General features: G+C 33.7%; 1 protein-coding gene across 3 annotated transcripts; it reads left to right on the forward strand.

Annotated features, from left to right (window-relative positions):
* The first annotated feature begins 8,902 nt into the window (after positions 1-8,902).
* On the forward strand, positions 8,903-20,665 carry LOC136803286 (uncharacterized). Of its 3 annotated transcripts, none has more exons than XM_067060009.1 (15): positions 8,903-8,926; positions 11,435-11,497; positions 11,716-11,764; positions 15,704-15,897; positions 16,047-16,121; positions 16,297-16,413; positions 16,527-16,619; positions 16,858-16,920; positions 17,350-17,406; positions 17,647-17,724; positions 18,072-18,137; positions 18,454-18,522; positions 18,933-19,132; positions 19,372-19,531; positions 19,786-20,663. In XM_067060009.1, the coding sequence occupies exons 3-15, from the start codon at positions 11,760-11,762 to the stop codon at positions 19,929-19,931; spliced, it is 1,323 nt and encodes a 440-aa protein (XP_066916110.1). In that variant the 5' UTR covers positions 8,903-8,926; positions 11,435-11,497; positions 11,716-11,759; the 3' UTR covers positions 19,932-20,663. The 3 variants fall into 3 exon arrangements, with proteins under 3 accessions (XP_066916110.1, XP_066916109.1, XP_066916111.1); XM_067060008.1 differs by lacking the exon at positions 8,903-8,926 and adding an exon at positions 9,626-9,644; XM_067060010.1 differs by lacking the exons at positions 8,903-8,926; positions 18,454-18,522 and having other exon boundaries at positions 11,320-11,497; positions 19,786-20,665.
* The last annotated feature ends 3,846 nt before the right edge of the window (positions 20,666-24,511 follow it).

Raw genomic sequence — 24,511 nt, forward strand, 5'->3', positions numbered from 1 at the left:
ATAAGACATGAGAACATAATTAGTCAAAATCCCAATGGAAAAAGAAAGGCTAAAACAAAGAGGCCTGAATAGGAGGCAAGACGATAGAAACGACTCAAGAGACAAAAATTAGACAAAACCTAGGAAAAAAAGATATAAATCTCTTGAGGCTTTGAGGCCGTGCTTCAAAATAGGTGATTTTCTTTTGATTATATGATATGAGTTTCACTTCCTTGGTTAACTTTTTTAGGTCATTCGCCAAAATTAGATCTCGTTAAATTTTAATTTACTTTCACAGTCGAGTCTCTATTTTCCCTAAAAGTACCTATTTCCTTTCCTTTTTAGCCAAAATATCGAACAAATAATGGGTCATCGGCAAGATTAATTCTTGCCAAATTTGAAAAAGTTTCTGCCAAACAACAGCGAAATTAGCGAATGAGCCTATCCCCTAAAGGTATGTTTTTCGAACTGATTGACGGATTGACAGGGACAAAAAAACGTTTCTGATAGATAGAAAATACTCACTATTTATTGATGTTTACACAACGTTCTTCCTTGTGCAAGGACGAATCCACATCCAGACAAAGGTGTGCGAAAGCGTTGGTATTTTCCAAAATGAAATTCTCTTCTGACTTCTTAAATCCTTCAGAAAAAAAGTCATTCTAAGAAAGGACAAGTGATACTTTTATGAATCTACCTGGTTATCAAGACTTATCAATTAAAATTGTAACAATGAAACACATAAGGCATAACTGGTCAAAATAAAAATAATTATAATGAAAGCATATCTATTGGGAGAGACGATCAACACTTCAAAGAAAAGAAATAAGCAAATAAATGCTTTTCATAAAAACAATGAGATGCTGTTGCAAATTAAGCCTGTGTTGTAAGTTATGGCCGTTTACGTACGCATTAAAATCAGAAAAAATTATGGTATGTCATGTTATATCCTAAAAGATAATTCATTGAGAAACAACTATTGTATGCTACAGAGTGAGAAAATAAATCATTAATAATTTTACCTTGTCGTTTAGGAACAAAGTCCCTTTTCCTATAAATCCAACCTTTTCAATAAGGATGTAACGAACCGGTTCTGTATACTGAGCCTCCAAATAGAGCTTATAATCCTTTATATCCTTGCTTGTCACGTCAGGACCCATGGACACATTGTATCCGACAGCATCTCTCAATTTAATTTCCGATAGCTGTGAAAACCTTCTGTAAAATTTAGAAACTTTTTCAAATGAGTCAGCATTCCTTTCTAATTACATTTAATTGTAGATTTGTTCCCTATTTATTAAGTTACACCTGTTTTTAATTGCGCTTCCATTTAACCTGATTGATCAATTAACAGAAAGACACAAAATAAGAGTGAATAAATCACGAAACAATTTTTTATAAAACATGTTTCTATCTTTTTAAATTTGACCCTATAAGAAGAAAATTCGGAATTTAGACTTTATTCAGATGAAAGCTTAACAAGAAAAAAATATGAAGAAAGAAAAAAGGTTGATCTTCGTTACAGTGAAATCTGATTCTAAAAAAACTGAAAATTGATTGTGATTTTGAAGATTAAAAAAAAGCCCCCCGAGAGTATACATCACAGGAAATCCTCATTTAAAGGTCGAGTTTTCCATCAATTCATTCGATTTTAGGTTGATATTGTAGGCAAATCTATTTGTAAAACGAAAATGCTGAGTTTAAATAAAAATATTTAATTTATCGATCAAAATATTGAAAAGAAACTTCATGATTGAGAAATTAAAAATTATCAGTATAATTAAACTTCCATTAATCAAGCTAATCTTGTAAAGCGCGAGATCGCCGTGACTCATTCAGACTCATTAAAATCTCTAAAATTTTCTCTGTGGGTAAAGGGCTAAACAATCAATTCAGTGGTTTAATGAAATGAGCTGAAAAGGTTTATAGAGGCAAATCAAGGCTGCACGCCCCACTTTAATACTTTTCTGGTGCACCAATCAAATATAATGATCGGATAAACAAAACAAAATACAAGAATGTGATGAAATCAATAACGAAGTTCAAAATTGCGTATCATAGTGTTTAAATAATAAAGGATTGTACTTTATGTATAGACAAATCGTATTAGCTCATCACGTTTTAAATCTCCGTACTTGGACAATATTTCTTGTTGTTGTTGGACGACTTCCAAATTATCATAGAAATCCATTAAGTAGTTGTAAAAAATATGGTGAACTAGATTTTGCGTACATGCAAAAACGGTTTCTTTTGTTATTTTTCTTGTTGTTCAAGCTCTCTTGATAACTTGTTTTGAGGGAAGAACTTTGAAGTTAAAGATCAATATTGTGAAATTCACAGAGTTTAGTAGACTTGTGTGGATTGGTTTTAGTATGGAACCGATCACCAAAGGCAAAACGTCTATTGTCATGAATTAATGGATGCGCAAACTCATTAGAAAAAATAAGAAAAAAGTAACTGACATTGAAAGTCTGCATCTTAAAGCATTATGAAGTGGAATTTTAAATGAGTACTAGTATGTACAAAACAGTCACAGTTATGCCTAATACTAACCAATTTTAAAATTTGGTTATTTCATTAAAATTAATAAAATAAAATTAACGGCTCGGTTAGGGCCCGATTTCTCAAAAACTTTAGATGAAACCTATTATACCAATTATACAATAATCGATATATAAAAAAGCATCATGTTCAAGTTATTGTATCGAAAAGTCAGCATTTCAAGTTTGGCAGGTAGTTCATAACCCTAGGAGAGGCCCTTGCACTCTATCTCCTAAATAAACCAAATTCTAGCCAAATCACAAAACAAATTTCAAATCAAAAATTAAATACCCACACACAGTATTCTTATGATATACAAAGTAGGCAGAAAACTTATGCTGACGTAAAATTAAAAGCAACATTAACCAAATGTGCACGTTCCACTTATAGTGTGAACCTTTTTTAAGGAGGATCCAACTTGTCAAAAAAAATGTCACATTTTCAAAGATGTTTGAGTTTTTTAAGGGGGATCAAATAAAAGTAGAGAGGGATAACATCTTTTGGTCAAAATATGTATAAGTTTTCATGATGATTTATATATTGAAGTGTGGGCCAGCTAAATAGCAAGTGTAAAATGTCAAAATTTTCTCCTGTGACAGCCTGCGATGCCATTTCCATTTTCTTATACATATGTTGGACGGTGAAAAAGAATGCGGCTATTATATTTTGATTTTTCTTATACATATAATTTCGATAAAAATTCCAAATTTTAATTTTAAGGCCCTTGCTTGCGAATCGTTGTTGTAAATAGTGGAGGTTCGAAAAAGGGGGGGGGGGGGTGAAGTAAAAAAAGGGGATCCATACCCCTTTGTATAATGCTATCTTGTACAAAGGGGTATGGATCCCCCTTTATTCAAACCTCCACTAAGGGAGGCGTTATTACTTCCCATGCAATTTCAATACTTACTCCATGAGGGCAAACAATCTGATAAAAACCACCAGCGTGACCACGCGATTTCACAAATTGGTGACATGCTGAAGTCCCAACTAAAATTGTGGCATACAACTGCCTGAGGTTTAGCTTCAACATATCCTACAAGGAAAATTATGAAGATATTTTCAGGAAAATATACTGAATGGTTATACCAAGGACACTTGTATAGCGTAGCTGGACTGAGTACAACGGCTATTTCTCTTTCTCTTTTTAACACATGTCTGTCGTAGCGAATCCGCGAACCCCGGTCAGCGGTTGAAAATATTTTTTTCAAATTAATTGAAATAATTAGTTGTTGCAAAGTTTATTAGTTTTCATAAAGGACTTTTTTGCAAGATTTTATATTTGACTTTATCCTGAATGGAGATTTTTAGAATAAAATATAAGTTTGATCAATTTATAAGCCAAAAACCTTGAAAAAGGGGTCCTTCGAAAAAGTTAAATTGTAAATTACGTAAGTTATTTCAAGGTGTAACAAATATTTTAAACAACTCTTAGAAGGTTGAAGTTGAAAATGACGAAGAAAAAATGAGTAAAAAATAGCCTAAACTCGCCTAAACTTTCACCAAAGTACCCAAATCTTATAATGGCTATAGCAAGATGTCGAACAAGGAACGGAATACATCATACTACAGCTGCTAAAAGAAAAATCTAAACATCATTCATGAGAAAGAAAATTTTCTCTTTTTTAATGATTTGATTGTATAAAGGCGTGATAAAACTCATTATAAAGTAATTGTTCTATTGTTGTTTTCTTGTTATTGCAATCATGTCAAAGGAATTTCATAAAATATCTTTCCTTGCAAAATACATCTTTCTGACGATGGTTTTTCATTGTGAAGTACTTTTATTAAAAAGTATTTCTGATTGGTTGAAAAAACATAAGGAACGACCTCTTATTTGTCAAAGAAAGACAATATCTATTATTACGACGACACACATGGTTCAAAGAAAATAAATTTGTGCTCAGTCCAGCTACGCTATACAAGTGTCCTTGGTTATACAGGTTTCTCCATAGCCTGGGAATCCAAGCGTTAAACTTTTTTCACACTCTAGTGTATGATATTTTTGCTGCTGGTTTAACGCTTGGCGCAGGTAACTCACCTGCAGGGAGATTTTTCCCTGCAATGCAGGTTCGGCTTGATTGGCCAGCTTTCGGCGTATTATCTAGCAGTATTTTCGCGCGCATTTTGATAATTTTGATGCGCACGCATAATTTATAGAAAAAGCTGACTCTGCAGAAAAAGGAAAACAAATGAAAATGAAAACATAGATTTATTTTGAAACAAAATGGCTGTTGGCTGGAAGTCTAAAAACATGTGGTTGATGTTTTGATGTGGTTTTTAGTAGTTTTGAAAGTCTTTAGAGCCTGTGAAAGAGTTTTTATGGTAAGCTGATTATGTGTGTTTGCATGGGTTTCCAAAGTTCAGAAAGTCTGTCAACAAGGGTTCACACACGGACTGTATCAGACTAATCTACCTGCACCAAGCTCTATAATTTTAGAACTTTGAGAGGTGAGGTATTTTTTGTTTTTTCTAAAATTATGAGCTTGGATTCCCAGGCTAGTTTCTCCAAAAATAAATATACAAGTATTTGGTAGAGATTGCAGGCTTAAAGTGAATCTTCATTTGATTCCTTCCCTAACTCAAATTTTGGTAATAAAACTTCGAAATTGGTTCAGTCAATCAAAGTTGTGATCGAAAAGCCAATTTCTTTTTACTTAAAAATTCAAAACTCACTTAAAAAGTTAACATATATTTTTTAAAATGCACATTTACCAATAAAAACCAACACTTTTCTAAAAAAATGCTTAGAAAATGACATGATGATAGCAAAGTTACTTCGATAGAATGTCATTTCCTACGCATTTTTTTTTAGAAAAGACTCTCAAAATAACATTGAATATACAAAAAATGACCCAAATAAAGTCAGGGTTATCATTCATTTGAACTAAGCATCGACACGGTGGTATTTTGAGAGTTTTACTTGACGATAGGTTGCTTTTCAGTTGTTTTAAAAGGAAATTCTTACTTTTATTGCAAAGTTTGAGCCTATTAAACTTTTTAAGTGATAGTAATCAGACAGAAAACCTTGTTCATTTAGTTTTTGCAAGTTTTAGATGAGTAAAGAATTTCAGTTTGTTTAGCATACCCTTTCTTGACTACTGAAGTTTTGTATACCAAAATTTAAGTTGGGTTTTCCTTATACAATAAAACAATAATCAGCTGTACATAGAAGATTAGAATACACTGTATAACTGTATATTGAAACCACCACTTAATAGCTGAAAAAAACTGAAACTTATGATTTCTGTAACTCTAAGTCTTCCTACTAACATATGCTTCAAATTGAATACATTCTCAATTAAAAGAGTAAGAAATAGTACTAGAAGGTAAATTGGTTGAGGAATAACAAAGTTACTTTATAGGCAAAATTTCTGAAAAAGTAAAATTGTAATTTGAAAATTGTATTATTGACTTTGAGCTTGTAAAATTTTTAGTTTGACATGTTTTAGTTACCTGGGACTTGTTAGATTTGTTTTTGTATAACTTGATACTACATAGTTTTGCTAATTTTGTAAGTTCCGTTAAATTCATATCTTCGATCGAATCAATTGTCATTTCTGTGTCCTTCAAGAGTTTCGAAAGCATCATTGCATCTCCTGGTAAAATAATCAATAAAAAAGATGATAATATTCTTAAGCTGGGCTTTGTTGTTCCTCAACCAATTTACCTATCGTCAAATTAAACCACCGACTTTGTTAACCGATTTTTGAATTTCTTCAAGCAAAAACTACTCGTCTCAATGCAATGACTGGATATTTCTTAAAATCCGGCTAATTTAGATCAAATTAAGGGACTATCAACTGACAGGTAAAAAGTATTTTCTAAAATCAATAAACAAGGACCTCAGTCCCAAAAAATTCTCTTATAGCCCTTCTTCAGGAAATTAGATTCATTTCAACCTGACCAGATTTTCTCAGACTTCCCCATCAAAGGCTGTCCAATTGTTGGTTTTGCAAGGTTTTGGTATTTTGGTGAGAAAATGGGATCTATTCCTAACTCATTTGAAAATCATCCTCCAATAGCAATATAAAAAAAGCACTTTCACATTTGATTTCATCAAAATTTATTCCACAATTGCAGTTCAACTGACAGATAATTTGAAGAGAATATCTAAATACTTTAAAGGTAAAATGTAAGAATTGGTAATGACCAGTTTTCAGAACATTTTCAAATCTCAAAATTATTATCCCTACAGGAAACAGGGTACCCCTTCCCCTCAGCCTCAGCCCCTGTGGAATTCAAAGGCGGCTTAAGACAGTATGGAGGTCCTAAAAGCTCTGAAAAAGAAAGAAAAGTTAACAAAAAGATCCCTTCTATTTCATCCGTTGTGTTATCTAGGTAGTAACTTCTTTTTTCAACTTCAGTATTGAATTCATTTGATCTCATTAATGGTGAAATGAGTGGCGATGTGTCTGACAAATTCAAATTGAGACTGGGAATGTCCAGCAAAGGTTGCCTTTTCTAAAAAGTGATGGGCCAAAGTTTCCAACATATTTTCCTGGCGGTTATTTGAAAGTGGTTAGGGTATACTTTCCAGTTTGTCGTCCAAATTAATCTAATGCAAAAAAAATAATATGATATGTAACGAATAGTATAAAACCAATTCTAAAAATAATTTTTCAAGACAGTTTTAAATTTTCTTGAAATGTGAAAAGAAAAACTTTTTTGTGAAAAATTCAAGCCAAATTTTTATGTTGTCAAATATTGTTGGCCAACAGAGAAAATCCAAAAAATCTTCCGCCTTTACAGTGAGCTCCCTTTGTGCCTATCCCCCTTTTCACAAGACCCCATATCCCCGAAACAACTATTTATTCAGAACTTTTGGCAAGATACATTTTACCCCAGTAATGTCCTATATCATTAGGTAAAATTATTTTGGCAAAAAAGAACTTTTGGAGAGAAGTAAAAATCCTGAAAATTTGGTAAGAATTGATTTTATATTAATTAAATCTGTTTTAATCAATTTTGAAGTTTTCAAATGGTGTAAAGAAAAAATTCAATAAACTCCTAAGACCTCTTCAGGTAGCCATTGAGAACAGCAATCCCCTTAGTTTATTTACAAAAATTGCTACAGTTTTGGACTGAAATATTTATAGTAAATATAGCAAAAATAGTGATGAAAAAAACCTTATGGATCCGTCTTGTGCTTGGAAATGACTAGTGTCACCCTTTATGTTAAACTTTAGCTGTTTGGCGTGTCTTAGAAATAATTTACTTAAAAGCATCATCATTTGTATCAGGATCGGTCTCACTAACAGGAGAACGTTTTAGCCAGTGCAATGAAATTGAAGAAAAAACGTTCTGTTGCCAGGGGGGGTCACTCAATTTAAAAACGACAGGACCAAAAATTGGACATTGAAATTCCGACCCTTGCAGTGCAGTGTAAAATTTGCTTATTTTTCCAGTGGGGCGGGGGTTCTAACCGGGTCTGTCACACGAGGGTGTGTTTATTAAAAATGGAATACGAATCTCACATACCTAATCTCTGTGCCTTGTGGAATTTTCTTATTCAGTGATTTTATTGCCTAGAAGATTTTGTCTTCGTGTTCATATTTCTCAATTTTACAATTGCAAAAACTTGGTGGTGAATCATTGATATACCTAGAATGAAATTTTATGAAGAAATATCATAAGCCAGTAAACACAATGAACACAAACTATAGGAACTAGGTGAAATGTGAAGACATTAGAGCCTGCGGGGTTTGGTGGTCAATAGTTAAAATATATCCTCTTAAAATAAGCAGAAACAATAGAAAAACGATTCAGAAATAAATACCTTGCAGCTTGCTTTGAATGGGTTGCATCGATACTACCCAGTGGGCACAGAAAGTCCGACCGACGTCCTGAAGACGTCTAAATTACGTCCGTCCGTCCATGTCCCGTCCCCGTCCAAAAAAGACGTCCTATAGACGCCTGTAGCGGACCTTTATCCGTCGGACTTCTATAGGACGTCTAACGGACGTCCTTCTAACCCATCGGTTCCGCGCGATTTTCAATCATAAATAAAAATAATACGGGGGTCAAGTAGTATAAACTACATGATTCTTTGAGTTAATATTCGAGTCTTATACATCTGAAACGATAATTTAAACTATATATTAAATTCGTAACATAATTTTTTATTTTTCTGTATAATTTTCTTTTAATATATACTGTTCTTTATTTGCAAAGCATTAACTTTTACCCCCGGTTTTGTATTCTGTCATGTAAAAAGAGCGCGCAAAACTTCCGACGAGAATTAAATCTTAGTTTTTTCAAAGATAGACAGACGCTTTTTCTGATGAACATCAATCAATCAAAGACCTTTCAATCAAATTTCGTTGTTTCAATAATAATACTAGTAAAAAAACTTTTTTAGAGTTTATGGTGTGGAGCTTGTCAATCTACCAGATTTTTCATTGTAAAGGTGAGTTTATATTTCTTTTTTTGTTCCGAAAGAGATAATACTAAGCTTCAGAGCAGAAAGTGGGTCCAAAGTTTAAGTTTGTTTTGAAATGAAAAATCTCTTCTGCTATAACTTTGATTATTCCAAAATGGAGTGGTTTTTTGTTTTTCCTTTTACCTGGGATAGTGCTGCTAACATATTAAGACTAAAGTTTATTATGCCAGTGTTTAATCTGTAGCACTCCCTTTGTTCAGGGGATAAGGAACTCCCTGTCCTTTTTGGTGTCGATGATTGTTTGGTTTATGATTATTGAATTTATCCTGATACCACCAAGAAATGCCCATTGGACCCTTGAACCAAAATATTGTGCACCAAACTTATGGAAGTTAAAGGCTGGCAATCACAAATATTTTTATTTTGCATCCATATTTTATTCATTCCGGAATCTCCACTCTCACTTGATACAATCGATAACTTTTCCGTTGTCAGATTATATATATATGGATTGGACTTAAATTGATCTTGATAATAATCAGGTTTTTAAGGCTGGGAGGCTTGATTACACCTAGTTCATTGATTATTCATCAATAGCCTCTAGAGCAAAGATGACTGATGAAAAATAACAATCATCAATAACCGATATTCAAGATGATTTTGAAATAGCCTCTTGATGACCCATAGATTATTGGAATAAATTGATATCCATCAATCGATTGGAATAAGTTAGCCCTTGTATCAAGTAAATGCGTATTGTTAACCGTTTTTTTTTTAACACAGCTTGTATTGTACGTGCACAACATTTTATGCAATGTGATTGGTTCTTTTCTCTTAACGACAGGCTTATATACATCGGAAAACTCATTGTGATGTTATTTTTTTAAAGAAAATAGACACTGCGTTGAGTGGCGTTGAAATCATTTTTCTTAATTTTTCCATTTCAGACGTTAGAAATTCACACAAGTCTTAATCTTTTTTCAGTCGTCTTCCCCAGTCTTTTTGAATAATCGACCAAGTTAAAAAAGGAAACGGTTAACAAATAAAATAATGACTGGTTAGTGAGAGCTGTACTGAAAATATTGTCCTCGGTGGAGGCAACAGTATGATAATGTACGTTAATAATGTATTATGTTATTAATTAATAGAACTAGAACAACGCAAGCTCAGTTTTCACCTCTGGCAATATTACTCAGCACATACTCGTCAACTGGTCATTATTTTATTAAGAGTGGTTCATTTTGACTTTGAGTATTAGACAAAAGGGCTCAAAAAATTTCCAATCAATAATAGACTTCAATCATTTTGCATAAGATTTCCAGCTCGATTGTACTAATGTTTTCCTGACCTTTTTTGAAAATTTTCCGCCATTTTTCTGAGGATAACCGGTATGAAATAATCATTTGGGAGAATACGATGGTCTAATAACTAACTACTCCTGCAGAATTTTTTTTAATAGTAATGTCTTCTTGTTTATTTCGGTCTTTTACAACACAGGAGTACGTCTAGGGACAAAATAATTTATCCCGTTTGTACCTAGCTGAAGGAAAGAAATGAATACGTGGAGTAATTTGTAATTCAATAGACCGTCACGTTCACCAAAACAACTATTAGAAAGAGCTTTTTTCTGAAGTTATGGAAAAATCTTGTGCTTAGGCGAAAATAAAAAAATGTAGTGTTTCCGGAATGCAGATGAAGGAAAAAAGTTCTCATGTGGCCGGCCGGAATAATTTTTTTGCTCTTTTTGATAACTTAAGATCATTGAAATAGTCCTATTATGAAGTAAGCCCTGAATACTAATGTATCAACCACTTACAAACAAAACTTGATTTACAAGCAGGGGTATCTAACCAAACGACGTTTGATAGCTTGAACGGTCAACTTGATTTTCTTTATGATGAACCATATAGGATTGAACCCACACTCTACGGTCAGAAAAAATATTTTTTTTACCCGGCCGGTTTCCGGAAACACATACATTTTTTTATTTTCGCCTTACTTACAAAGTTTATTTTTACAAACTCATTTTTCAAATTCCATCTGTTTTTCTTCTTTTTTTTGGGTATAGCAGAGTTACAAATCTTAGTGCGGTAAGAAGGATCTTATGCAAGGCTGAAGTTTATAGCTCAATAATTAGCAATAAAAGTGCAATTCCATCACTATATAAACATGTCATAATTCTTTCAAAAAAATATCAAAAATCATATTGATGAAAATTCAAGGCAAAAAAATGTTAAAAAACTACTCTTGTCACCCAAAAAATTTACAACTCATTTGGGAAGCAGCCTGTTTTTAAGCCAACCAAATTTATGATCCTTTGAGTTATTGTTTTTCTATAGTTTTGATTTTTTTTTTATCAATCCAAAAGAGACATTCCTGCTATAGCTTTTTCAAATTCCAACCCCCCCCCCACTACTATGCTTAACTAAGTAGAGCCAGAGTCATGTTTTAGGAATAATTTTGCAGGAAAATGATGTTAGTTGTTTCACCTCTTGGAGATTTTACAATATTTCAAAGTGTTTAATTTTTCTTCAGGTTGTGCAAGCTGAATTTTGTGGCTCTCAGTGACTGACCCTGAATATCCTTGATCTCGCTAAGGTATGTCTTTATAACTGAAATCTCTATCAGTACCAGTTAGGGATGGAACTAGGCAGCTTAGAAAATTTTCACTTGTGAGAAGCTCTAAATATATATTGTACAGGTTCTCTATACCTCCCTTTATGACTATGCTCCTTTTTCTTGGACAATGAAGCCTAAGAACAGGTCTAACGCTGTCAAAAAAAAGACAATGATGACCAGTATCATTTTGATTTTAGATATATCTTGATCCACAAGCCAATTGATTTCTCGCACAGTATTCATGAGGTGAGTTTTATTTAAATTAAGTTTAGCTCAATCTAGAAATATTTAAATCCTTATAGGGTTTTTTTTATTTGGTTGGATGGTGTAGAAAGGGGTCTTTATACCAATTATGTCAGCTCACTCTAATTTATTGCCTAAGGTTCAATATTAGTATGTTCACACCCTTGATTATGCAAAAAGTCCTCATTGAAAGTTATTTTTTATTTTGCTGATCATATTTAATCATCTCCTAATTACAAGAGTAAAGTTTGAACTACTATTTGAACAGCCTTTCAGCATTCAACAAAGCTCAAATAGACATGTCATGAATAAGGACAAGAAAAAAGACAGGTGATTTAGTTATATTCTAAGCATTTGAAATAGATACAAGTTTTAAAGCTCAGAATTAAAAATCCCAAAACAAGTATGAAGAATGCAATCGAGCAGTAGACCACTTTTCAGTACAGTTTCTTTTGAAGTCTCTTGAACCTTATCTTTTCCATAAATAATATTAGGAGTAGGAAGTGCTGTCTCTAAAGAAATAGAGTGACCACATATTAGAAATACTATAGAGTAAATTCTTTTTTATGTTTTGAGGAAAGTTTAAATTTATTTTAGATGTCGTACAGCTTAGAATATACACTTTTAAATTTTAAGGTTGAAATCATGGAGAAATCGAAGAAAATGTGTTCAGGCTATTTCCAACCTCAATAATGATGATGACGATGATACATCCGTTATCCCACCAAGAGATGAGGTTGTGGATGATGAGGATGCTGACATGAGTTCTGATGATGATGAGGATGTTAACATGAGTTCTGATGGCTCTCAGTTAATAGTATCAGATAGTACGTCCATTCGGACTGAAGTTGATGATAATGAGGAGCCCTTAGATCAACCTGCTTTTCTTGCTGGAGTATCTGAACAATCTGGTGGATCATCCTCCCCTTCTCTTTTGGAATCTTCATCCTGTTCTTTAGAATCAGACTTAGAATGTCTAGAGGATGGGTTCGACAGTATCTTGTGTGAAAGATTGAAACAATGGTCATTGAAAAACCACTGTACAAGAGCTTGCGTAAATGAAATTCTAGGCATTGTAGGAGATCTTGGCTGTAATGTTCCTAAGGATAAGAGAACACTTTTGAAAACGCAAAGGACAGTTACTCAAACAGCAATGGGTCTTGGAAATTACATTTATATTGGCGTTGAAAATAGGGTTACCAAACTGTTGGCATATGATTGTAATATGGACTGCATCACCTTATTTGTTAACATGGACGGTCTCCCTCTTTTCAAGTCAAGTACAATCAACTTGTGGCCTATTCTCGTCCAGTTTCACAATTTTAAACCGATTTCTGTTGCTTTCTTTTGCGGGAAATCCAAGCCTCCTTTCAACGAATTCATGCATGATTTCGTAGTTGAAATGAAAAATTTAATTAATAATGGCATCACGTTCAACAATCTTCATTATCCTGTTTCCTTGTTTTGCATAACATCAGATGCACCAGCACGGTCGGGAATGAAAGGTATCATCCAACACACTGGATTTTTTTCGTGTGAAAGGTGTGGTATCAGAGGCGTGAGTCACAAGAATAGAATTGTATTTGATAGAGACCAAGAAGGAGCTGATGAAGAACGTACCGATGAACTATTTCGCGAGAATGTGTACGCTATACCTGACGAAGATGGAAAACGTCATCAAATTGGCATCTCTGAGCTTACCGACCTACCAATCGATATGATCAAAGATATTACTCTTGACCCCATGCACTTGGTTTACCTTGGTATCACCAGGCGAATTTTGTATTACATGAGAGGTTCCTACCGAAAGATCAAAGCTGGGAAGTTGTCTGCTGCTTATTTGAACGCCATTTCCAACAATTTGAATTCCATTAAGCTTCCAACTGAATTTGCACGTAAGGCAAGAGCCTTGACTGAATTAGATCGATGGAAAGCTACCGAACTTAAGTCGTTTTTATTGTACACCGGATTAGTAGTTTTACGACCATATTTATCAGCTTCTGCTTTCAAGCATTTTCTTAGTTTTTCCATCGCTATTCGATTGCTCAGTGAAGAAGATAACATTATTAGAAACCAAAACATTGGAGCATCTCGACGTCTTTTAGAATATTTCGTTGACAATTCTCATGTTTACTACGGTGAAACATTTTGTGTTTATAACGTGCATAATGTGGAACATCTCCCAGATGATGTAGTTAGATTTCAGTTACCTTTGATTAAATTTTCATGTTTCCAGTTCGAAAACCATCTTCAAAAGATTAAACGTCTTGTTAGAGGAAGAAATAACCCACTCAGTCAGATTGTTAAGCGATGCGATGAGCTCGATGCAAGCTATTACCTGACTGAACCACTTGTATTGAAGTATGAACCGAATGGTAAAGATTCATGGTTCATTGCATTTGATCTGCTAATCCAATTAAAGAAAAGAATAGGACATACCAGAACATTTCGATGTGATACTTATAAACTATCTGATCTGTCATCCTACTTCAATGTTTTTAACATCGATTCGAAAGTGCTCGGGATATACCTTTTGAAAGGCAACTTGAAACCGTCCCAATTTAACTTTAATAAAGAGCAGTTGCAAAAGAAATGCGTTTGTCTACCATATAAAGACGACTTTGTAATTATTTCAATGTTGTAAATAGATTGCACTTTGTATCACACAATGTAAATTTGAGACGGAGAAAAATTCTCAGTAAATTCGTTTCCATAAAATGTGTATCCACATGCATATGTTCCTTCAAATTCGATAATCAACAAAGGAAAAACAACAAATGCTAAAATTCAAACGAAATGATTTTGAGAATTTCTCTATGTAACAAATTTATTTCCTATTTTATGGTCACTATATTTGAATATTTTTAGACCTACCTGGAGGTCCTATAAATTTACCCATGTTCGTTAGTTAGTTGGTTAGTACGTTCGTTACCAGCTTTTCTAGAGATTGGCTGGATTGATTTTTTGCACAAAGGTGCTTTTTTTGGATTATTAATCTTTTCAATTTTTTTTGAATTTTTTGCATGAAAGTGCCATCATAGGTAAAAGATGGCTCGATCAGATTTTCAAAAAAAAATGCATCTTTAGCTATAATAATCATTATTTATAAGCATAGATCAATGTTCTTAACTAAATTACTCAATTTTTCGACCAGATATGTCTTTTTACTCATAAAGTCGTAAGTTGAAAGACTATTTGTCACTAGGCATAGAATTACTTCTTGATAGTTTCTCCCAATAGATATGCTTACATTATATCTTTTTGTATTTTGACCAGTTGTCTTATGTGTTTCATTGTTTCAATGTTCCTTGATTAGTTTTGATAAACAGGTAGGTCCATAAAAATATCACTTGTTCTAATCAAAATTTGTCAATTTATATCTTACTGTCAGAGCTTTCTGCTATTTGTCAAAATGTCCTGGAATTTTCGAAATCTTTCAGCTCCAAAGATATATTGTTTTAAAAAAGTTGTTTGCCTCTGCTGCTTTCTTATTCTAAATTGCAAGTCAAGTCGCTTTGAAATAATCCTTCAAGACAAAATAATTTTTTGAAAAAGTAGGAAAAATAATGAAGACGAAAAACTAATTTCTGATCTTCTTGGCTCTGAATTTCAAATTTTGGATCAGTTTAAAAAATTCAGTACTGAGTGTGTGACATTTTTGAGGACCTTAACATTATACCTTATAGAAGCAGGGCACCTTATGCTTAGTAGTCTACATAAGAATGGCAATGAACATTAACTTAGTGTCTTTTAAGCACGATATAAAGGGTTTTAAGTGACAAAAGCGACTTACTTTTTATTTAATTTAGTCCAAAAAGATACCTTTTCGTTTTCATTATTACAAACACTTTTGTATATAGTAAGTTACAATTTTTGAAACTGATCTTTGGTAACATGTGTTTTTGGAACTTGCTCATTTTCTTTATTTCTTCATCATTTTAGCAAAATGTCCTACGCACTATTCAAGATCGTCGAGAAAAATGGTAATTCTCTGGAATGCGTTGCACCAACACGTTGGATCAAGGATTCAAAAGTTTACTGGCCTAAATATGCCACCAAACAGCTGGCTTTGGAGAATGCTCCCATGGAACCCACTTGGCCTGCATATGATATAGCAGAAATTAAGAAATATCATGGTATGGATGAATTTTTTATCATTGTCTATGAAAGACACTAATCCAATTATAACTTATGGAACTTTTGTATGAGACCTTGAATATGACTTCTAGTTACTTAAACAGGTTAACTTAGGTTAACTTCTAAATATGGTTTGATTTTTTTTCAGACGACTACAATTATCTATCAAAATGTTGCTATTCTACGACAGAAGATGACAGTCCTATCAAAAAAAAGCCTACTGGTTAGTATAAGAATTATTTGAATTTAAATTTTACGGCTCCCTGATATGATTCCCCGTTAACATTGCTTCTTTTTTACAAACATGAGATTGTATTCAAACCCACCATCAAGTTTAAATTACAATGCAAAAGCTTGGTCGTTAATATCGTTGTTTTATTGTTTCTTTTTTGTTTCAGAACCGAAAAGAACGTCAAGCCCACAATTTGTCAAGCTGTCGTCCAGCTACACAAATTCATTTACGAAGTCTCTGCCCGGTGCTTGTGGAACACAAAATTTATCTCCTTCAATCAAAAGTACGTATATTAAGATTTGATTGACCGCTTTGTTGACAGCTTAACATAGATTTTTCATATTTTCAAAATACTCTCGAGCCACAATTCAGTATAGCAACATTTTTTTTTCATAGGGAGAAGGAATGAAAATATTGTGCGCTCCAGTTACTCACCGAGAGCTGCTGAAGACAGTTTTATACCATTGTCGTCAATGATAAACTTAACAGGTATTTTTTTGTTGTTCACAATGAAAACTTATTTTCTAAGACGAAGACAGCCTCTAGGTATATTCGAATTCTGTTGAACTCACGGAAGAACATTCACCTTACAAAAATTATATAGTCTTATATCATTCTAGTAATTTTACGTAGTTTGAAGTGTTGTTCTATGAGTGAGCATTGGCATAACAGGTAGATGAAGAAATTTCGACAGCTTTTCATACAACAACTTTTTATTGCTTTTTAGATGACAATTTTAATCCAGAAGACTGCATCGCTCCTGACCTCCTTAACAGACCTTCTGAAACAGGTATGTTTAATGATCATTTAATTAATTGAGTCTTTCAATCAAATACTCTTTCAATCAAATACTCTTCCAAATAGCTTCGTATTTAAGAAATTTAAGAAAACAGATTTTATCAATTTTATGTTACTTTTGACTTAGTTTACTACTCTCGGGTACCTAATAGCCGTCCCCCCCACTAATTAATTTTCCGCTCATCGATTTTTGGGAAAATGTTTTTGAAAGTTTCCTCTTTTGTATTAGCCTCCTTTTCAAAATTTTTCCACCCAGGACATTTTTATACCAACCCCCCCCCCCCCCGCTTATTCCAAACCCCCCGGCTATTAGGTACCTGAGAATATACTGACAGAATTTAATGGTCTTTGTCTGCTGCGCTAAAATTTTGTATATGGACATTGCTTTTCTATACCTGTATCAAACTTGATCTCTCTATAGTTTCTCGTGCTTCACCAACTTCGTTAAACTGTGGAAATAGCAAAAGTGCAAAACACCGTAAGTTTATTCACTGTTTTTTTATTTGTAACATAAAATTCATAGTTTTTACACTTAAGTTGATCTTTTATGATTTTCAACGATGCTACTTTATGAATTGAGTGAACATTAAAGGTATTTTACATGATGCTGGGCGTGGTCACGAGTTTTCACCTAAACGACACCCAGGTTTTCATGTGAATATCAAAAATAAAACGTACGGAATTAAATTGTCATTTAAAATGTCATTTCATTTTTAAGATATCGATTTCAACTCTGGTTCTCCGAACGATCTTAATCCTCCGAGAGATCTTTATTCTCCAAACAGTTCTGGAACAAGTATGTTATATGATCACTTCAGCTAGAATGTTTACCACTTTGTCTTTTCAGTCTATCTCTGTTTCCGAGCTTTATAAGAACGTCAACATTGCCAGTTTATTATTGGTAGATAATTTTGGAGTTTCTCTCTTATTTTCTTTCACAGCAAGTATTTTTTGTTCGATATCTTTTGGTCCGGGCCCAAGAAAACACTTTCAACTAATTTTGAACATATTTTAGGGGTAGTTTACTTTGAGGACGATATACTTTTTACTTTTAAGTTAAAATTATCAGAACTAAATGTGTAATTTTAAAGTTATTAGCTTAGAAGAGCTATTATGTGATATTTTACCAAACTCTCTCCATAGTTTCTCGCACAATCAACACACCATCGCGAAAATCGAACCATAGCAATGGCAAAAGTGCGAAACACCGTAAGATTTTTCTGTTTTGAATTCTTTCATGCACCAACACGGGTAATTAGGTCATGAAGATCCTTATCGACTGTGAGGATTTAATTTGATACTAATTCTGTTCTGCTTTCCGAAAGATAATCAAAATGATTTCCAAGTTTCTGCCAAGACAAATCTTTTGTGAAAATTGAACATAGATCCAAATGTTTCGATTTTCCTGGAGTATCTCCACAATACGATCACTGCAAAAAGAGTTAGGGTCAATATTTAAACTCATTGTGTGAAAGTTTGCCTTGAAAAAACTAATGTTATATATCTTTAATGATTATCTTTATAGCGTCCCAGTCAAACCTACGCTCGAAATATGGAGATGGCGGAAAGAGCTTTAAGGAAATGCCAAACAAACGTAAGTACACAACTTTGGAAATCATTCTTTTTCCAATAAATTTAGAATCTTGAAAAACAGATATAATGACAAAGCAAGAAATAGTGAGAGTCACGATGTTCTAAAACCTTCTTTATTTGTGTATGGGTTTGTCAAAGCAAACCAATATTTAGGGTCAGTCGGGCCCGTAGAACAATAAATCAGTTTAGCCTCGCTTTATACACCATATGTGATCAATTCGGTCCATAAGATCACAGAAGTGCACTTTTTTTTAAATTTTTGATCATTTAATTTTGTTAGAGTAAAAAGTAAATAATGGATCCTCTATGTGCTCAAGTGTTTATAAATATATGAATTCTTTGTTTGTTTTTCAGACTGTATTGATACACTAGGCATTTACTTATCACAGTTCTTTCTTTTACCCCCTTCAGAATTCCAATACTCTGTTATGATGGAGATGCAAACTATTCGAAGGAACCAAGATCGGATTCTGCAATTCCTGGAGGATCAGCAGTGCACGAGTGATGAAACGGGTTTTGGTACTGAGGTTCCAGAACCTTTGAATACCATGGCAGAATTTATGAAAGAGGAGGCGGAACTGGAGGGATCCGAAAGAAAGAGAAGGGCAAAGGTATGTAATCGATATCTCGATGTTGTCTATGATGTAGCTAAATTGGCAGTTGGGTGAATTTAATACACTAGTCTTAAAGGAAAAACGAGTAAAGTTTAATACGACTATATTGAAAGTGGGAGAATAACGACCTCGAAAATTGATAAATTGCCACAGAGCAGGACGACCTGCATTTTGAATCGGAAAATTAAAAATAAGGATAATTAAAAAAACAAAAACTCATATGTTTTTCCTCTTAGCGGATGATCATTCAGCAAGCTGGTGGAAAGTGTACGCGGGACGCCGTCCGGAAAGCTTTAGACGTTATGATGACGAGAAAGCTACAAAGCAAATTTTCAAAGGACGGCCTGCAGAAGAAGAAAAAATTTACAGGCACGCAGCATCAAAAGTGTATGGAAGGTAAGACATTATTAGTTGAAACTTATATTAATTTATTGTTCTACGGGCTCGACCGGACTTGTTTTTTCCAAAATCGAAAAACTGATGATATAGAATCATGATGGAATGGAGTTTATAACCTTCTCGTAGATATTTTTGCAACTGAAAAAGTGTAAATATATCCTAGAACTTGATTGAATAAGATATTGGTGAACAAATAAATGAAAGAACATGTTCTTCGGGTGTTGTACCTTTTTAAATATCTTATTTTACAGCTGTATTAATTCGAAAGTACCAAAAAGATGAGATCAATAGACTTTTGGTGGATGTTATTAAACGTGCGGTCGACAAAGAATCAGAGCCATCAGACCAAGCTGCTTGTGGAATTGACAATCCTGCAAATGACAACGATTCTAATTAAACAGTGAAAAATTAGTCCCCACCTAAGCTGTAAAGTCGAAAAAATACTTTCCGTAACTTTAACCTTACTTATCTAAAAGACATTTCATAAATCTCCAAAGTTTAATAAGAATTGCGTTTGCTGTAGCGATGAGTTATGGAAACTTTTGTGTACATATTTTTTTTTATAATAATAAGCAACCAAATTGCTAGTGTTCCAGCCCTGAAATTAGACAATTTCACTATCTCCTAAAGTATAAGGTTTTAGATATCCAATAAGCATAAATATGGTGTAATATCAGAGGTGGTGGTCAAAGCAAATTTCTCAGAATGAGCTAGAATGCTAAGCAACCACAGCCGCATGACCCGAAAAATTGAAGAAACTTATAAAAAATTTGTATTATCTTCAAAAATTAGAAAAGCTGCTGTAGTAATCCTTTCCTTTCCTTACTTTATTTTGTCGAGTTTTGATACTTCAGTTCATACCTTTCAAGTACTCTGTTATCCTCGATAGTGGGGAAAGAGATTGAACCCCAAATAAATACCTATTTTATGTAAATGAAGTGAACAACTATCCCTTTTCAAATATTAGGTTAACATATTCTATTGTATCTATTTATTTTATTTTCATTTAATCGTTAATTATTTTTCTCTAAGATATTATGAAATATTTTTACAAATTTGCCTTTTCGAACGAATTATCTTGTTATTATTGTAATATAATTGTAATATATGTATATCATATATAGAATTGTACATTTCTATTTATTTTTCTCGAAAATATTACGAAATACTTATACAAATTTGCCTTTCGATTTGCGAACGAATTATCTTCGATATATCATGTCATGTCTTCGATATAGGTATGGGTATAAAAAACTGATTGTGTTATATTGGTAATCAGGAATTTGATAATATAATGTCTTGTCATTAATGTCTTGATAAAAAAAACAATCCGTTCATAAAAACTAAAAATGGAGAAAGTTTTGCCATCTAAATGGCGACTATAAAAAGTCCTTAAAACGTCTGTAGCTCACTCGTGTTTGGGTCTAAAAGACGTCTGTAAAACGTCCTTTTGACGTCCACGTGTTGGAGTGACTCAGTTAGACGTCCTTGTGACGTCTGTAAAACGTCCTTCCGACGTCTAAATTAAAAGAAACGTCCACATACCGTCCATTTCGCGTCCAATTAGGACGTCTTTTTCGGACCAAATTCGGACGGACGGAAGTGACTTCATTTTGCACGTCCATAGAACGTCCAATAGACGTCCCCGCTAGACGTCCTCCCGTCCAAAATGGACCTTCTAAGGACGTCCTTAGGACGTCTTGTGCCCACTGGGTAAACGAAATAAAGAGCATTTTTTGTGATTGTGAAATCTTTTAGAATGTGAACGAAATGAACAAAAATCACATGATATCCCCCTATTTCCCATTGACGCAAATTCGAGGGTGAATAGAAACATTCAAATCATTATGAATTACTGAATAGCGCTCTGAAAATTACTCTGATACCAATAAACTTTTACCTCTTAATGACGCTGATATTAATGTTAACCTTATGTATTTCCTTTTCCACCGGCTAATAAGTACTGTCCTATAATAAAGAGCACTGCACCTCTGAAACCCCTTTTTGAAAACATTTCAGAATAAGACATTGAAAAATTCATTCATTCTATCTAGTCGATGAAAATCATGAGAACAACGAAAATTTCATGGACAGGCATCCATATCATCAGCAAATAAAAAGGGAAACGTGTTTCAAGTTGGAAATAAAGTTTAAAAAGGTTCATACCAGAAATAATGATCTTTTTCCTTTATGCCGAAATATATGTAGCATCCAATGCCCATTTTCTCATAATCTGTCTCCCTCTCACCTAAAAGAAATGGTGAAAAGTAGCTTGGGGTAGGGTTATTCAGAATAAATTGACTCTCAGAAGATTTAAACTCATGCTAAACATAACTTGAAGATATGACTTAAAATAATCTTCTTTGTTAAAGCACAATTGTCTCTCTGTGCAACAGTGAGTACCAAAAGAACAGTTGGGGTGAATCTTTCAAACCCACTTGGGTGGGTCAAACGGTTCTGTTTTTCCACTGGGATTATAAAATTATATATTATTTTACCATATTTTCAGTGCCAGGGTGGCTTTTTTACATTTCGAATCTTACCACTGGGGTGAGAGAGAAAACCCGATTTTCCAGTGAGGTGACTATTTTTTCCAATGGGGCAAAGAAATGGGCCTTTTTTGAGTCATTTTTTCCACTGGGGTGGCCAGTGGGCGGATCTCACTGGGTCACAGAGACAGGGAAGTACAATAAACATAAGAACATAAGTTTCTTTAGCCAATAACAGTACAAAGAATGAGTATGCGTACTAACATAAGTCTGAGAAAAATATCTTTTTAGGGTCTGGATCTAACCCTTATTAAAAACTCGGTTGTTTATGAAAAAGATTGCTTTGTTTAAGCCTGTACTGGTCTTGTCTCAAAAAATGAAACAAACAAAAACTTTTTGATGGAATCGGAATTGGATTGCGATTTTGCACTTGACATTTTTATAAGTGGAAATTAAGACATAAATCATAAATCAGCAAATTTTTTTTTTCGTTTTAAAGAATGATATATTTAGAAACTTTTGGCAGAGAGGTTAAGCGAGTTGGTGGCGGAAAAAAATTATGGGCCAAAATGTGGCGTCAAAGGCAAAACTGTAAAGGCCCAGGATGCAGAAGGGCTAGAAAAAGGTCGACAGATATAGCCCTATTTTGACGTCAAATCTGGTTAAAATTGGCCTTTTTGGAGTTTGAAAGGGCTGTATTTCCTGATGTGTTTGAGACCCCCGTCTATTTAGAGACCTAATTATTAAATCAAGTAGACACGAATTTTTAAGTTAAGACTGGAACCCTCTTAATAGCACGGATTTCAATTTGACTTACAAATCCCTGTAAGATTTAGAAAAATCAGAAAATTCAATTCCAGTACATGGTGGTACCATTATGAATTAACAAGAACTTTTGAACTTCGAGTGCAATGTTAAATATTGAAGATTTTTTTGCATCTTTTCCTTTGAAAATACAGTAAAAAAAATGCAAAAATGTTGCAAAACGATGCAACACATTAGATTCCTCAAGGTTTTGATGCATTGAAAGTAATTGGCAAAACTGGTTACTATTTGAAACTTTTCTCACCAAAAACAATGTTGAAAGCTTTATCACTAGGCGCAGCTTTAACACCACATATTTTCTTTGCCAAAAGAATGAAGAAAAAAATGTTTTAAGAAACAAACTTTTAAGAACCATGAGGCTCAGAACTCTAAACTAAGAAACATCTAAGAAACAAGCTGAGGCTGAGAATGAGAAAATAACATTTTTTAATTCTTTTTTTAAGAACTTTCCAATCAAAACATTTTTTTTCTTTGCATGAAAAATGACTGAATATGTCAAAAACGTTTAGAAACATGTAAGTAACATTTGAGGCTCTAAAGGCCGATTTCTTAAGAAACACTGAGGCTGCTTGTTAAAACTAGTAGTTTCTTTAAAAAACGTGTAATATCATAAAACAGTTATATATATAAATTTAATCTAAAAACGGAAACCTGAATGAAAAAAAATTTCAATACCAAAACATATCCAACTGATGATGAAATAAATCTATCACTCTGTTACGGGCATTCACTCTTCTATGCGTTTGCCGTCCACGTCCGCCACGTCCACGTCCACGTCCACGTCCTCTACCAATATTGATAACATTTCCAGCATTCATAACATTTGGTTGCGCATTTCCACCATTAATAACATTTGGTGGTATTTGGTTTGGTATATTTCCACCATTCATAACATTTGGTGGTATTTGGTTTGGTATATTTCCAGCATTCATGACGTAAAATCCATAAAATGGAGCTTGGTTATTTGGCTGGTGGTGATTGGCTACGAGGCCCTGTTGATTGATAAGCAAATTAGGAGCTACGAATTGCTGTTGATTGATAGGCGGCAAATTAGGAGCTACGAGGTCCTGTTGTAGATTGAAAGGCGGCGAATTAGGAGCTTACCTGTTGATTGATAGGCGGCGAATTAGGAGCTACGAATTCCTGTTGATTGATAGGCGGCGAATTAGGAGCTACGAGGTCCTGTTGTAGATTGATAGGCGGCGAATTAGGAGCTACGAGGTCCTGTTGTAGATTGATAGGCGGCGAATTAGGAGCTACGAGGTCCTGTTGTAGATTGATAGGCGGCGAATTAGGAGCTACGAGGTCCTGTTGTAGATTGATAGGCGGCGAATTAGGAGCTACGAGGTCCTTTTGTAGATTGATAGGCGGTGAATTAGGAGCTACGAGGTCCTGTTGTAGATTGATAGGCGGCGAATTAGGAGCTACGAGGTCCTCATTGACTTGATCTGGCCGTTCGATGACAATTTCAACTGTTATTCCATCATTCCAGTTTTCATTGTCAATCGAAACACATTGAATATTCAAACTTTGGACACCTCTAAGAATTTATCAACAATTTATCACTTTTAATGTATTGATAATTTCTTACTAATTATTGGTAATGAGATTGAACATTAGACATTAAATACATTAAATATATTCAGCCTGAAAACCATCAAAA

This window comes from Clytia hemisphaerica, unplaced genomic scaffold (genome assembly GCF_902728285.1).
Source record: "Clytia hemisphaerica strain Z4C2 unplaced genomic scaffold, Clytia hemisphaerica genome assembly, whole genome shotgun sequence".
NCBI lineage: Eukaryota > Metazoa > Cnidaria > Hydrozoa > Leptothecata > Clytiidae > Clytia > Clytia hemisphaerica.

Coding starts and splice junctions, on each gene's coding strand:
- LOC136803286 (XM_067060009.1), top strand. Junction 16,414..16,526: donor TTTATCTCCTTCAATCAAAA/GTACGTATATTA, acceptor TTTTTTTCATAG/GGAGAAGGAATGAAAATATT. Junction 19,532..19,785: donor GCATCAAAAGTGTATGGAAG/GTAAGACATTAT, acceptor CTTATTTTACAG/CTGTATTAATTCGAAAGTAC.